A 15,519-nucleotide genomic window follows, 5' to 3' on the forward strand; every position below is an offset into this window, starting at 1 on the left:
CAAATGGGGTAGGGGAGGGTGGGCATCATTGGAAACATTGTGAGAGGTTGATGGGGCAGGACCAGCCTGGGCCTGTTAGTAGGTGAGTCAGCCTGGGATGGGGGGCCAGGTGAGCGGAGTGAGGTTGGGCTTGTAGAGTGGAGTGGGGTAAAGCTGAGCAGCTGGGAAGGCCAGCCTGGGACAGGGATGGATGTGGGGGATGGAGGGCAGGGGGACAGAGTTAGCTGGTGGTGTGAGCAGGCTGAAGGGGTGAGGCCAGTTGAAGGGGGGCCAGTCCAGAAGGGTGGTGGGGTGGGGCAGCCTGAGAGGGTCTGGGCACAATCGGCCTGGGGTTGTGCTGAGTTGGCAGGGTGTGGCTGGGCTTGGCAGGACCGGCGCCTAACTCTGGCTCTCCTGCAGGGTCCCCCAGTCAGAGCTGGCTCCCCTGACTGTGGGGAGGACAGCCTGGCTCTCCCACCGCACACAATGCTTGAGTTTGCCCAGAAGTATTTCCGACACCCTCAGAAGAGACCCCAGTGAGTGGTGGCCCCACCCCTCATCCCAACCCTGAGGGTCCTTCTGGGGCTTCTTACAGCCATCCAAGTGGGGAGACCCCACTAATGTCTGGGGGGATGAGAAACCTCCCAGGTATGGGTCCACCTGCAGCCTCAGCTTCTGGAAGTCTTCCTATCTGCTTAGCTGACATTGGTCAAGAATGTTCCATATGAGACTAGGATGTGGCTGAAGGCGCAGAGGCCAGCCTGGTCAGTAGCGCCCACCTCCTATTGCAGGGATGGCCTCAGGCTGAAATCCAAGGAGGGTCAGGAGTCCAGAGCCTGGGAGGACATGCTTTGCTTCACCAAGGTGTCCAGCCCCAGGCCTCAGTTTCCTCATCTGTAAAATGGTTATGGCAAGAGCCCCCCCTCAGGCCTCTGGGGCAAACCACCTTGTCCTCAGTGGGCTGCCACCCCCCCAACCCTCTGCTCCCCGCACTCTGAGGCCGGGATTCCTCCCAGGGGTGGCATCTGTCCCCAGTGTTGGGCTTGGCTCCCTTTTGATGATGTGGACCCTCCTGTCCTAAGGCAGGAGGCACCATGTGGCTCTCCTCCATCATGATGCAGCCCCTCCTCCCTCACAGACCCCGCTCCTGGATTCTCTCATCGAGCTCAGTGACAGCAGCCTCAACAAGATGGCCACCGACATGTTCCTAGGTGGGGGGTGGGACTGCAGCCAGGGCATGGGCCAGGTGGGACCCAGCACTGTGGGACCCCTGCTCATCCCACTCCCCTGGTCCTCAGATTCTTCCCCTCCCCTCAACTCAGACATGTGCCCCTTTAAGAGAAGAGGAGCCCCCAGCTGCACCTGGCCATAGCCTCCCAGGAAGGAGCCCAACCTTGGGGCACCCTGGGGTGGGTGGGAAGCAGAGGGGCTGGTGGCCTAATGGGATAGGTCTTTCTTACAGCTGTGATGAGGTTCATGGGGGATGCCCCACTGAAGGGCCAGAGTGAACTGGACGTGCTTTGTACCCTCCTGAAGGTCAGTCTGGCCAATGTTGCCAGATGCTCCCTTTCCTGCTCTGTGCCTCACTTTTCCCTTCTGTTAACCAGAATTGCAGGACAGTGAGGTGGGAAGCCCAAAGAGGAGTATATCTCACTGGGGGACGGAGCTAGGGAAGGGATCCTGTTCTTATGTGCCTAGTATGTGGCCTGGGTCCTATATGGCCTTGGCATGTGACCTGGCCTGCCCTCCTTCAGCTGTGTGCTGACCATGAGGTAATGCGAGACGAATGCTACTGCCAAGTTGTGAAGCAGATCACAGACAACGCCAGCACCAAGCAGTGAGTGCGCTGGGCCTTTACCTCTGCCCCCCGCCCTGTGTCCGTGCTCCAGGAGAGCCAGCTGAGCCTCCAGCCTCCCCAGGTCTGTCCCCTCCCAGCTCTCCCCACCTCATTCTCCTCCTCAGTCAACAGACAGAGCACATGTAATTGGAATTGCTAGGTCTAGAACAAGCCATTTCTGCTCTCTGAGATTCAGCTTCTTCATCTGTAAAGTGGCAGCAATAATGTGTTAAGTCCAGGTTCTTGGTTGCAAGTGACAGAAACTCAATTCAAGCTGGTTCAAGCAAAAGAAGGTTCAGGTGACTGAAAAGGCCAACATATGGTTTCAGGCACAGCTGGATAATGGAAATGTCTTCTGGGGAGACATTTCTCATCTTAGTAATCTCAGGGAAAGCAAGATTCACCCAGTATTTGCAGCAAAAATTCCCAAATCCAGTCCCGTTGGTCTGACTTGGTCACATGCCCATCCCTGACTTCGTCACATGCTATCCCCAAACCAATCACCATAGCCAGAGGGAGGCTGGACTCTAATTGGCCAGACCTGGATCATATGCCCATCCCTAAACCAATCTTGTGGCCAGGGAGCTACAGTGTGCTAATTGGCCAGACCTGGCTCCCATGCCCATCTCCAAACCACAGAGACCCAGGGGTGGGTGATTTTTCAAAGGAAGCTCAAGTGCTGTCCCCAGATACTAGAGGTTCCCACAAAGGAAACCCTCATGCCCAGGGCAGTGTAAAGGTCAATTACTGTGTCTCACACAGGACCAGCACACAGCAGGTACCTGAAATATGTAACGTTCTTGTTACCACCAGGCCCTCTGTTCTGTGTACTCTACGTCACCCATTGCTGTCCATTCCCCCAGGAATTCTAGAACTACTCAGCATCTTGTCCTGCCCCTCCCACCTGAGGCCTTTCCTGCCACTACCTCTGCACAACCCTAGCACGTTCCCCTTGTCCTCCCTCAAGGACGTTCACCCAGAAGCCTCCCCAGAGAGATTCTACCTGGAGAAGACGTTTCTTTACCCATGTCGTGGGCTTCATCAGCTTCCTTCCCTGCCTCCCACCCTGGCTTCTCAAGCAGAATGTACCTTCTGCGTGGCTTTGGGGCCTACCTGCTGGTGCCTCACTGGATGGGGAGGAGCATCCCCAGCAGATAGGAGCTGCCTAAGAGCTGGAGGCCTCCTGCCCAGTCCCAGGAGACTCCTGGCATGGCACTCTAATGCTGGGTCCACCTGTGATGTGTATGTCCTATGTGTATGTCCTCGCAGGGACAGCTGTCAGCGAGGCTGGAGGCTGCTGTACATCATAGCTGCCTACCACAGCTGCTCCCAGGTGCTCCAGCCACACCTTGTTCGCTTCCTCCGAGATGTGAGCCAGACACCGGGCCTGCCTTTCCAGGGTGAGGGGCCAGCAAGTGGTAACCTTAGGCTTTGGGCCTTTCTACATGAGCAGCCAGCTGGAGGGAAAATCTCCTTCAAAGATGCCCAGACAATGTTTATTAATATTAACTCACTCCCCAAATACTCGTGGAGGTCCCACCAGGGCTGATGCAGCGGGTCTGATCTAATGGAGAGGATGGCATGTGAGGGAAGACTTCCTGGAGGAGGTATTGCCCTGGGTAGTGAGCACATGGGAAGGATTTCTACATGGGCTGAGTGGCAGGAGCAAAGGCCAGGAAGTGGGAATGGTGGTATGTGAGAGAAGAGGAGGAGGTTGCAAGTGCCTGAGTACTGGTGTGAGGCCCTGCTTCCCTGGCCATTGGGCATCAACAAGTGTCTTCAGTGGGTCTGGACCAGGGTGGGCTCAAAGCTGGTGGCAAGATCTTGGCTTCTCCCCCTTGGAATATGGAGGAAAGGAGGCTCTTCAGCCTCACGCCCAGCCTTGTTTCCATAGCAACTCCTGGGAGTGCCCCCCAAAGAGTTAAGGGCCCTCCCAGTCACCATGGAGGCCATGAAGGAGATAGGGGACCCCACGCTCTCTGCCTCTGAATCTTCCTCTTTGATTCATTTAACAAACATTCCCAGACTCAGAGGTTAATGGGCCCAGCTCCGCAGAGGAGGGCTCTAAGATCCATGGAGGCAGCAGGCTGTGCCCTAGAACTGTCTCAACCTCTCCCAGAGTGGGAGCAATGCCTTACCCAGAAATGTGGAGAAACAGATGGTGGGGTCTTCTGCCCTGGAACTCTGGGTGAGGGAGGGCAGTTGGCAAGGGGGTCCCAGCCTCAGGGCACAGCCACATCATCACAGCCTTGCAGCCTGTTGGGGGTGCACCCCAGTTAACAGCTCGAGGTGACAGCTGTTGCCAGGGATCATAGCAGCCAAGGGGACTGTGGGCTTGACAAAAGGCTTTGACCCTGTGGGATGTGGGTTTGAATGTAGCTCTTATACTCCAGCTCTTGACCTTGGGCAAATCACTGCCCCTCTATGAACTGTTTCCTCAACCATCAAATGGAAGAGTGATGACCACCCCACAGGTTGTGGAGAGAAGCCAGTGAGCTTGTGGCTGGTGGCCAGGGAACCCCTTTCCCACTGCCTACGATGGGCAAGGCCTTGACTCCATGTCTCTGCAGGAATCGCCAAGGCCTGTGAGCAGAATCTGCAGAAAACCTTCCGCTTCGGTGGCCGCCTGGAGCTCCCCAGCAGCATGGAGCTTCGGGCCATGTTGGTGAGTTGGGGGGTGCAGGGGGTGCAGGGTGAGCATGAGACAGGAGCCCCACATGGAGACTCGTCATGCACATCACTGCTCAGAGAGGTGCAGCTGGGCCCTGCCCGGTGCTCCTGCACGTGCATTCCCAGAACCCCTTGGCTTGGACAGCTGGCCCAAACCCTAGGACCCAACCTCTCCCATCTCCTCCCCTCCTTGTCCCAGGTGGGCCGCAATTCCAAGAGACAGCTCTTTCTTCTCCCTGGAGGCCTAGAACGCCATTTCAAAATCAAAACATGCACTGTGAGTGATGGGATATCTTTGCCAGGCAGGTGCTAGAGGTGCAGGGGTACCCCTGGGGTGTCCTGGGGTGGGTCCCCAAGAGTGTTGAGCTCTTCCCAGCCTCTCCCAAAGCCCCACAAGGCATTACTTATTTCTCAGACAAAGCCTCTAGGCTCAGGGTCACACTGCAAATAAGGAACAAAGGCAGAATTTGAGTCTGAGTCTCTCAGATTCTAAAAGCTGTGCCCCGTCCCTGTGTGAGGCTGCCTCAGAGACCTCCAGAAGTCCTCTGCTCTTGTGCAGAGGGCCTGAGGAGCACTGTTTTTGGCCTTGTGGGGCCTGAGTGGGCTGAGAGGACAATTTGGTGTGGCTGGCACAGCCTCCCTCTTCCCCTCTCCAGGTGGCCCGGGATGTGGTGGAAGAGATCTGTGCTGAGATGGCTCTGACACGCCCCGGGGCCTTCAACGAGTACATCATCTTTGCTGTCACCAACCTAGGTGAGTGGCCAGGAAAACTAAGCATATTAGGCTCGTCCCCACCACCCAGCCAGTAAGGCCCCAGTCAGATGCCACTTCCTCCAGGAAGCCCCCCGACCCCCAGGTGGAAGGACTTTTCTGTGCACCAAGGAGTCCAGCCCTTTGCAGTTCCCTCTGCCTCATTTTGTCTATGATTTGAGGTGGACAGGACCCCTCTCTGATTCCTCACTTACCCTCTGGTTTTCAGGGGAGCACATGGGACCTGCCCCCAAGGAGCTTATATCCTATGAAGTTTCCTTTAATAGACCTTGACTTTTGGAACCCACAGCACAAGCATTTTTTCCTGCCTCTCATGCTTTAAGAGCAACTGTAAGACGCCCCCTCCCATGGCATCACCAGGCCCTTCCCAGGAGACTGTGTTCTGGATCTTGCCACCAGCTGGTCAGCTCCAGCCGCCTCCCAATTCACTCTCCCCATTGCCACCTAGGTCCTGAACTGTGTGTTTTCAGCCCTGCCTGCCACAAGTCCTGCTAAGATGGGGAGGGGCTGGCAATGACCAAACAGGCCTAATAACTGACACTTCTTTTATTGAAGCAGAGCTGATCATACAGTATTATACTGGTTTCAGTTATACAGCACAGCAATTTGTTACTTCCACTGTTAAGTGCTCACCCAAGTAAGTGTAGTTACTTTCTGTCAGCATACAAGGATACTGCAGAGTTACTGACTCTATTCTCTATGCTGTACTTTCATCCCTGTGATAAATTTTAATTTAATTTAATATTATAATTTAACTACATTTTAAATTTAACTTAATATTATAATTGAGATTTTCTGCCTCTCTATACCCTTCACCTATTTCACCCACACACCCCATCCCCTCCCCTATGGGAACCAAGGTCTCTTCTCTATGAGTCTGTTCCTTCTGTTTTGTTCATTTGTTTTGTTTTGTTTTATAGATTCCACAATGAGTGAAATCATGTGGTATTCATCTTTCTCTGCCTGGTTTATTTCACTGAGCATAATACCCTCTAGGCCCATCCATGTTGTTGCAAGTGGTAGGATTTCATTTTTTTGTATGGCTTTGTAAATTTCATTGTATATATGTACCCATCTTCCTTATTCATTCATTTATTGATGGGCACATCAGTTGCTTCCATATCTTGGCTTATAAATAATGCAGCAATAAACATAGGGTACATATACTTTTCAGTCTGTGATTTGGTTTTCTTCAGGTAAATTCCCAGAAGTGGAATTGCTAGGTTGTATGGTATTTCTAGTTTAAGTTTTTTGAGGAGTCTCTATACTGCTTTCCCCAGTGGCTGCACCAATTTACACTCCCACTAACAGTGTAGAAGGGGTCCCTTTTCTCCACATCCTCGCCATTACTCGTTATTTCTTGTCTTTTGGATAGTGGCCATTTTCACTGGTATAGGTGAAACTTCACTGTGGTTTTGATTTGCATTTCCCCAATGATTAGCAATGTGGAGCATCTTTTCATGTGTCTGTTGGCCCATCTGTATGTCTTCTTTGGAAAAATGTGTATTCAGGTCCTCCACCCATTTTGTAATTGTGGTATTTGGGGTTTTTTTGGTGTTGAGTTGCATGAGTTCTTCTTCAAAGTCAGAAGTGTGGAATCTTTAGGTCTCTCTCTCTCTCTGACCTTCCCACCACCTCCTTGTAAGGACTCTTGAGATTACATTGGGCCCACTTGGATAATCCAGGATCATCTCCCCTTCTCAAGGTCCTTAATTTGCAAAGTCCCTTCTCCTATGAAGGCAACATAATCCCAGGTTCTGAGGATGAGGATCTGGCCATCTTTGGGGAGGGGGCCATTATTCAGCCTGCCACAGAGGTTAAGGGACTCACCCCAGGTCACACAGTTTGGATTTGAACCCAAGCAGTCTGTACTTTATCATCATGCCACACCCCTTCTCTCTCATAAAATTCTGCCGAAGGTGTGGGATGGGAAACAGAAGTGTCAGGGCAGGAAAGAAAAATGTAAGCCTCTTTCATAGGCACACCCCCCCTCATTGCCAGGCCCCATCCAGGAGCCTGGCAAGGAGTCACTCCAGAATGTGTTTTGTGGAAATATGTCCCTTGGTCTCATGATCTGAGGCCTGTTGTGCATCTCCTTGTCCCCAGCCTCCTCTGAGAAAGGCCTGGCTTTCTCTGAGCATAACCCAGGCCACTTCCCTAGACCTAAGTGCTGTGGCTTTGAATTGGAGTTATTCCCATCTGTGGTCATCAACATTCCACAAACACAGAGCACCTCATTCCATAAACATGCTCTTCTTTACTGAGGATGCCATGTCCTAGAGCAGGGAGGGGCTTGTCTGAGGTGATGCCTCACCTAGGTGGTAGGTTGGGTCTGCACACACGCTCCACACCAGTGCACACTCGTACATACACACACCCCCAGCCAACCACCCGCTCTCTGCAGGCCAGCACGTGTGCCCACTCAGCCACCATGCCTACATCTTGGACGTGGCCGCAGAGATGGAGCAGGTGGATGGTGGCTACATGCTCTGGTTCCGGCGTGTACTCTGGGATCAGCCGCTCAAGTTCGAGAACGAGCTCTATGTGACCATGCACTACAACCAGGTCAGCACGGGTGGACTACTCTGCTACTCTGGAACCTTCCGGGCTTCCCTACGTGAGGTCAGATTCCACAGCCTTGGCATTTGAGGTCTTCATATTCCAGGCCCCACTGACATTTCTGGCCCTGACGTCTCTGCTCCCTTGAGTGGACTCCTCAGAGTGGTCGAATGATGTGGCCCTTGCTACCTAACTTATGGGTCTTTGCATGTGCCATTGCTTCACCCGTACCCCCTTCCTCCCCCCCTGCTTGTTTCAGTCCTCTCTGACAAGGCTGCCCCAAACAGCCCTTCATCCACGAGGCTGCTCTGACTTCTTTTCTCCTGATTTCCTCCTCCTCTGGGCCCTTGGCTTGTGCCTCTCCCAAAGGTCTGAGCAGCTTTTGCTGGCTTGGTTATTTTTGTCTTTGTGTTATTCCCTTTTGAGACTTGGATATCCTCTAAGTCAGGATCATGGAGTTTACAAAATCTGGGTTTTCCCCTCCTATGCTAACATTTGTGGAGGTGTTTAGATAGAGATTCCATGTCTTTTCAGAGCTGGTGCCAAAGCTTTGGCAATACTGAGTACCAAATACAGTCACGTAGCTTCTACGGCCACATGGAATGACTGCTGATGAGTAGCCCAGAGGAGCCGTGCAGTCTGGTGCAGTGCTAGTCCAGGTGTGGCCTATGGGCTAGCACCATCCCTTGGGAACTTGTTAACATGCAAACCATCAAGGCCTGTCCCAGATCTAGTGAATCAGGGTCTGGGGGACTTCCTAGGGGTCTGTTTAGTAAGCCTGGTGTAGGCTTACTTCTCAGAAGCCCCAGCCCACCAGAAACTCCCACACTCTTCCTAGGTCACCACAGGGACTCCCACGTGGGCTTTAGGGCCACAGTCCTCACAGCTTACACTCACATGCCTTTGTCATTGTTCCCCAAAGCCTGGGAAGGTGGCAGGCCACCCAACCCCCAGAAGTGAATGGACTGCTAAAATGGCATGTCTGCACACCCCCTGCAGTTGACTGCCTGGGTGCATACCTGCCTACAGCCCCTCCTCCGAATGCTCCCCACAGGTCCTGCCTGACTACCTGAAGGGCCTCTTCAGCAGCGTGCCAGCCGGCCAGCCCAGCGAGCAACAGCTGCAGCAAGTGTCCAAGTTGGCTTCGCTGCAGCACCGGGCCAGGGATCACTTCTGTCTGCCCAGTGTGTGAGCATCCACCTACCTGCAGCTTGGTCTCCTACCCCGACCATGGCATTCCCCAGAGCTGACCATCCCAGACCCATATGCTGGGAAGGGGCCGTCCTGACTGTGGGGCTGAGATCCTCAGTGTATGAGCTGGGACTCTGCCTCCTTCCACATCAGGTTGCTTCTAGCTGGTGTTAATTAATAGCTCAGAGCCAAGTGAATGATCAAAACGCTTTCAGAATACACACCCTGTGGTCCAGGAAATCATGGTGGTACAGAAAACTTTGGCCACACAGATGTTCTCTGCAGTATCACTTACAACAACGAGCTCAGTCTCCAGTGGGACTCTTTGAGGCATTAGGCAGCCTTTAAACTGATGTTCTCAGAGAGGTGTTAAATCTGTCATGCTAAGACTGGGTCTCAGGACCATTTTTACTCCCTTAAAAATAGGACCCCAACAAGCTTTTGTTTATATGGGTTGTCTTATTGGTATATTTACCCTATTCAAAAGTAAAACAGAAAAAAATATTGATTTACTAATTAATTAAAAATGATAATGCATACCATGTTAATGTAACTGAATACATTAATTACAATAATATATATAAGAAATTACTATAATACAAATAAACATGTGTTAAATATAAGTAACTTCCAAAAACAACTGTATTTTCTAAAAATACAGTTGTATTAGAAAAATGATCATGTTTTACACTTGCAAATCTCTTTACCTTCTGACTTAATAGAAGACAGCTGCATTCTCATGTCTGCTTCTGCAGTCACGTGCTGTGATCTTAGTGTCACGTAGCCCCTGGCAAATCCACTCTACACTTGGAGCGAGGGGGGATAAGCAAGTAACATCAGTGTTATTGTGGAAGTGGCCTTGACCTCCTGGACCCTTGGCCACACCTTGAGAACCCCTGGTGTGAATAATAGTAAGGTGATGTGTGTATGGTTCATGTCTGGTGTCTGGTGTGTGAGCAGTGAGGATTCAATGTGTAAAGCTCTTTTTTATATTATAATGAAAACACAGGGAGCCCGTAAAGATATACCCAATCCTGGATAAAAATGATCATTGAGGTCTTTCTTTTTGCAAAGCACTCTACGTGCATTATCTCAGTTGATCTTCCCAAATGCACTTTATTTTCCCCTTTTACAGATGAGGAAGCTGAGGCCCAGAGAGGTTACTTGTCCCCCCAGCTAATAGGTAGGGGAACTGGACCCAAACCTGGGGAGGCTGGGTCCGTGTGCCAGGCTCTTTTAACAGCTGCGCAATGAAGGAAAGCTGTTGCCTGGGGGTTTCTTGGGGGAAGCAGGCTCTCCTGACTTTCTTCCAACCCTTCCCCAGTCTGTAGTCCAAGGCAACCCGGATGGGCTGGGACCTCTGATGTCCAGAGAGGTGAAGGGGCTGCCCTGATGGAGCCAGCCTGTGTCACAGAGAAGGGACTGGAGTGGGGGCAGGGGGTGTATGCACCAGTGCTCCTCTGCGCCATGCTCTGACTGGCTGCTGGTGGTTGCTTTCCCCACCCTGGTATTTTTCCTATCCACAGGCTTCTCACCCCTCTGGCCTTGGCTTCCCCTTGGGAGCAGGGGCAACCAAAGACAAACCTGCCCTGGGTTCAAGTCTTGCCCCTCCAATTCACTCAGTCCTGTGTAACCTGGGACAAGTCAGCGACGCAGAGCCTCAGTTCCCTCATCTTCAGACAGGGACCCTAGCAGTACTGGCCAGCAGTTACTGAGTGTCTGCTGTGTGCCAAGGCTCTGTGTGAGCATTTGGCACCCATCCACAACCCATCTACCCTGCCCAGTATTTAGCCTCCTGGGGAGCTGCAAAGATCCCATGTTTTTGCAGAGCACCTGCCTGCAGTGTGGATGGCCTGAGACTGCACGTGCACAGTGTGTGTGCTGGGCACTCAGGACAGCCTCTCTCTCCACACCCAGGCGGGAGGTCCAGGAGTACATCCCGGCCCAGCTCTGCCATACCGTAGCTGGCTCGGCATGGCTCAATCTGGTCAGCCAGGACCAGCAGCAGACACAGGCACTCAGCCCCCACCAGGCCCGGGCCCAGTTTCTGGGTAAGAATCCAGGGCAGGGGGCTTTGCTGAGAAGGCGGTCCTGGAGAGTGGGGGCAGAGACACCTTTTTATGTGCACAAAGGCATTTTCAGTGCTAACTAAGCTGAGCAGCTGCCTGGAGAGAAGATGTTTCTAAAATTTTCACCAAGGACCCACCTAAGCACTGAGTGGCCCAATGCAAAGAGTGCCGGCAGTGAGGGAGATGGACTGCAAGCAGGGGTAGAGAAAGGCAGCAAGAGGGGAAGCTGGAGAGGTGGGAGGGGACCCAGAGTGAGGGTTCCCGTGCCCAATGCAGCCCAGGGAAGACTTGGCTACAGGCCACCGTGTAGTGCAGGGCCTTGGCTGTCACTGGTGAGCTGTGCCCACCTGCTGACCACTCCTCTCCCCACCCCAGGCCTCCTCAGTGTCTTACCCATGTTCGGCTCCTCCTTCTTCTTCATCCAGAGCTGTAGCCACATTGCAGTACCAGCCCCCTGCATCCTTGCTGTCAACCAGAATGGCCTCAACTTCCTCAGCACCGGGAACCATGTGAGTGGTCTCAGCCTGGCACTGCCTCTTGCCCCCTTCTCCTTTGATCCCACTCCCTCCAAGGGGCTGAGATCTTTGGCTGTGGAAGCCCAGCTCCACCACTTACTACTTGTGTGACCTTAGACAAGTCTCTTCCCCTCTCTGAACCTCACTTCGTCTGAAACATGGAGCTAATAGTAGAACCCACCCTGTGCAGCTGTTGTAAAGGTGAAGTGAGGCAGAATACATGCTAAGAGCTCAGTATATGAGTTTGCTCAGGCTACCATAACAAAGTACACAGATGGGGGGATTCAGCAACAGAAATTCATTTGTCCCAGTTCCGGGGGCTGGATATCCAAGACCAAGGTGCTGGAAGGGTTGGTTTCCTCTGCGGCCTCCCTCCTTGGCCTGTAGATGGCCACTTCATGTGTCCTCAGGTGGCCTTTTCTCTGTGTGCACATCCCTGGTGTCTTTGTTATGTCCAAATTTCCTCTTACAAGGACACCTTTCAGATTTGATTAAAGCCCATCCTAACTGCCTCGTTTTAACTTAATCACCTCTTTAAAGGCTGTCTCCAAATATAGTCACCTTCTGGGGTATTGAGGCTTAGGACTTCAACATATGGATCTGATAGGGGGACACAATTCTGTCCATAATAAATAGGACCTGTTAGCCCCTTCTTAAATGCTTTGCCCAGAAGTGGACCCTGAGATGAGGACTCCAGGGGTCAAGTGGCTTGTTTGGAGGTGATTCTAGGAAACACTGGAGTGAGGAAGTGTGACCTGGAGGGGCCAGCTGATGCACCTTGGGAACACGCCTTGGGAAGGGTATGTTAGTTAGCAGGCAAGCTCCTTCTGTGGGGGCTGCCACTCAGTCCTGCCAGGAGCCCTGGGAGGCAGCGTGGGACACAGCAGTCAGAAGTTGCCCTCTGTCCTCCAGGGAGGGAGCCAGGGTGTCTGGCCACCATGTCCCTTCTGTCATTAATGGAGGTGTTAACTCTCTGCATTCTGGCGTTTCCTGCTTGAGCCCTGAGTTTGCTCCTGGAGCTAGAAAGCAAGCTGCAAAGAGGTGAAGGTGATAAGAAGCAGCTTTGGTGTGAAGGTCAGGGCACCCCCGGCATCTGCTGCACCACTGGACCCCAAGCCTTTAAAACAGCACTTGGCACACGAGACTTGGGCATCAGTATTTGGTGAGGACACTGAGGTCCAAAGAGGCAAAGCGACTTGCCCCAGGTCACATAGCACGTCACTGGGGAACTGGTACTTAAACTGCTGATCTGATCTGCATGGGAGGGTTCAGGGAGGGTGAGACTGTCCCATCCACAAGCCTGTCTGCCCCTCTTCAGGAGCTGATGTTGAAGGTCCCCCTGAAGGAGATCCAGTCAACTCGGACCCAGCGGCCCACAGCCAGCTCCAGCTGCCCCTATGTGGAGATGGTGCTGGGGGATGTAACAGCCCAGCACACCATGCAGCTGCAGCTGGAGCAGGTGGGCCCTGCCCCGGCACCCAGGCCTCGTCTGCCAGCTCCTCACTCTCATTGCACTCAGCAGGCTCCTCTATGGTCTGGGCTCCAGGATAGGTCAGGTCCTGGCGGTGCCCCAGGGAGCATCTGGCCCACCACGGGAGCTGGAACTAACCCGACGCTGCACAGGACTGTGGTCATTAGGGTGGTCTCCCAGAGAAAAGTCTTTGGGGGGGATCATGGGAGAGCCCCAGGTGGTTTGCAGAATACTGAGGAGTTTGATGGGAAACCCGAGAAACAGTGAGGACAGGGAGGTCTTGAAGTTTCTTGAATGTTGAGCTAAGAATCTGGGACCATCTCCTGAGGGCTCCAGGGAGCCACAGAAGGTTGGTTAGAGGCCAGGGACACAGGAAGTTTGAGGAAGTTCACCTGGGCCAAGGCTTGAAAGAGGGATTGTGAGGCCTGGGATTTGAGGGTAGGGAGAGTGGGGTCCCCATGTGACAGACAGGGAAACTGAGGCTCTCCTGCGATATACCTTCTCATATTTGCAGCAACTGCAGTTGCATCTAAAAGGCATGGCTGATTTCTAGGCTTCTGTCCAAGTCTCACAGCCCTCTGGGGTTGGGGTAGGACCAGAATTCTCACCCCACTAGAGAGAGAGGATTGAGGCCCAGAGAAGGGGCAGAATTATCTGCCCTTGCCAGCCTAATGCAGCACCAAGGTCTGGGCCCAGGACCACACCCCATGCCAGGGCCTGTGTTGGAGGGGCCAACTTCCCAGGGCCAAAGAGAGGGGCTTCCTCTATCCCAGCCCTGCCTCTTAGGGACAAAGCCAGAACAGAGACTCTGTGTGCCCCTTGAAGAACCTGCGACTCAGTACCAGGCTCTCCAGTCCACTCCCCACTGTGCCTCAGTCCTGTTCCTGCTGGGGGCCATCTCCAATCCTGGCCTTGCCCTCCACCTGGCCTATCTCCCAGAACCTTCCTCTGTGAGCTCCAAGCACAGCGAACCTACTGTGTTGTACCTGCGTGACTGCTCCTTGGCTTCCTTTCCTTGGGCCCCCTCCCCTGGATGACTCCTAAGTGGTGCTGAGTCTGAGCCTCTCCCCCTCTCTGGCCTTGAGGCTTCCAAAACCATCTCTGCCATGACAGCCCCCATATTTCTGTCTCTTGACCTGACCCCCTCTTGGGGACCAACAGGCCTCTCCATCTTGCCTCCCAACTCTCCCAGGCACTTGGGCCTGCAACCCAGGAGCCCTTTTATTCTCCCCTTCTTTACCTCTTGACCTACACTCTTACCCCCCGCCCTCCACTCACTCACCCTGGCCTTTTCCAGCTCCCTGATGCCAAGCTTGCCCTCCCCTTCCTTCCCCAGACCCTTTGCACTCACTCTGCCCTTTATCTGGACTGCTGTTCCCTGGTCCATCACGAGCCTTCCCTGACCCTCCACCCTGATCAATCACTACTTCGGGCTCTCTAGCCCTCATTATGGCTTGCAAAGCATTTAATAATTTGTTTACATATTGTCTGTCTCCCCCACCAGAAAGTCAGCCCTGAGACGGCAGGGCTGTGTCCACAGCACTGTGCCTGGCAGGTTGTAGACACTCAGTAAGTGGATGGGTGGACAGTGTCCCTGCAGCCCCCTGACCTCTTCATGCTGCCACCTCTGCCCCTGCCCCTGACATGTCATTTTTGGGGGAGGGCACATTCATTCTTTCATTCAACATATAACCATTGAGCATCTTTATGTGGCAGGCTCTGCTCTGGCTGCAGGGACACTGAAGTGACTGAGACACACCCACCCTCAGCCATGGCACTCACAGAGCCCCGAGTCTCATGAGGGAGACAGACATCTAAGAATCTCCCCAATAAACCATGGTCAGTGCTGGAGGGTGTACTTGAGCTATCTGGGAGGGCGTCAGCGAGGGCTTTCAGGATGAGGTGATGTCTGAGTACAGCAGCAAGGTGGCCAACAGACCAGGGTCCCCATCCTATCTACCTTTGACAGGCTGTGTGAGGGGCTGTTGAGGCAACCCTGCTGCCTATGGAGCCTTAGTTTCCCCTCCTGTCAAGTGGGGCAGTGATCCCTGTGAGGCCTGGAACGCTGCAGCGTGTGGGTGGGAATAATGGCTGGAAGGCAGGACCCTACCATGTACCCTTGGTCTCATCAGCCACTCCAGCCCCTGGGTGGGATGAGCACCGCTGTCCTCAGCAAAGAGCACTGCAGAATGTGGCCTTAGGCCTCCTGCTGTCTGGGTTCAGGTCCCCCCACTACCGGCTGTGTGGTCTGGGGCAGGTGGCTTCACAGCTCTGGCCTCAGTTTCCTTGCCTTTGGAACGGGATCCAAGAGCGTCTTCCCCAGAGGGATGCTGGGATTGGAAGGGGCAGGACAGGGAACTCTCAGGCTGATGCGGGGCACACAGCCCCCACTCAGTAAGGGCTGTCCTCTTCCTTTCTACCCTCTCAGCACAGTTTCTGCCGGAAATGCCAGGGGGT

General features: G+C 53.4%; 1 protein-coding gene across 1 annotated transcript in view; it reads left to right on the forward strand.

Annotated features, from left to right (window-relative positions):
- Positions 1 to 15,519, forward strand: part of MYO15A (myosin XVA) — a 50,348-nt gene that overhangs the window by 33,796 nt on the left and 1,033 nt on the right. The window contains exons 51-64 of the mRNA XM_036894065.2: positions 400 to 515; positions 771 to 843; positions 1,118 to 1,190; positions 1,442 to 1,515; positions 1,734 to 1,816; positions 3,086 to 3,216; positions 4,387 to 4,481; positions 4,686 to 4,763; positions 5,143 to 5,239; positions 7,662 to 7,822; positions 8,871 to 9,004; positions 10,925 to 11,058; positions 11,452 to 11,585; positions 12,910 to 13,050. Coding sequence (XP_036749960.2) covers positions 400 to 515; positions 771 to 843; positions 1,118 to 1,190; positions 1,442 to 1,515; positions 1,734 to 1,816; positions 3,086 to 3,216; positions 4,387 to 4,481; positions 4,686 to 4,763; positions 5,143 to 5,239; positions 7,662 to 7,822; positions 8,871 to 9,004; positions 10,925 to 11,058; positions 11,452 to 11,585; positions 12,910 to 13,050 — 1,524 coding nt within the window. The remainder of the gene's footprint in view (positions 1 to 399; positions 516 to 770; positions 844 to 1,117; positions 1,191 to 1,441; positions 1,516 to 1,733; positions 1,817 to 3,085; positions 3,217 to 4,386; positions 4,482 to 4,685; positions 4,764 to 5,142; positions 5,240 to 7,661; positions 7,823 to 8,870; positions 9,005 to 10,924; positions 11,059 to 11,451; positions 11,586 to 12,909; positions 13,051 to 15,519) is intronic.

Source organism: Manis pentadactyla, chromosome 4, assembly GCF_030020395.1.
Source record: "Manis pentadactyla isolate mManPen7 chromosome 4, mManPen7.hap1, whole genome shotgun sequence".
Classification (NCBI taxonomy): domain Eukaryota; kingdom Metazoa; phylum Chordata; class Mammalia; order Pholidota; family Manidae; genus Manis; species Manis pentadactyla.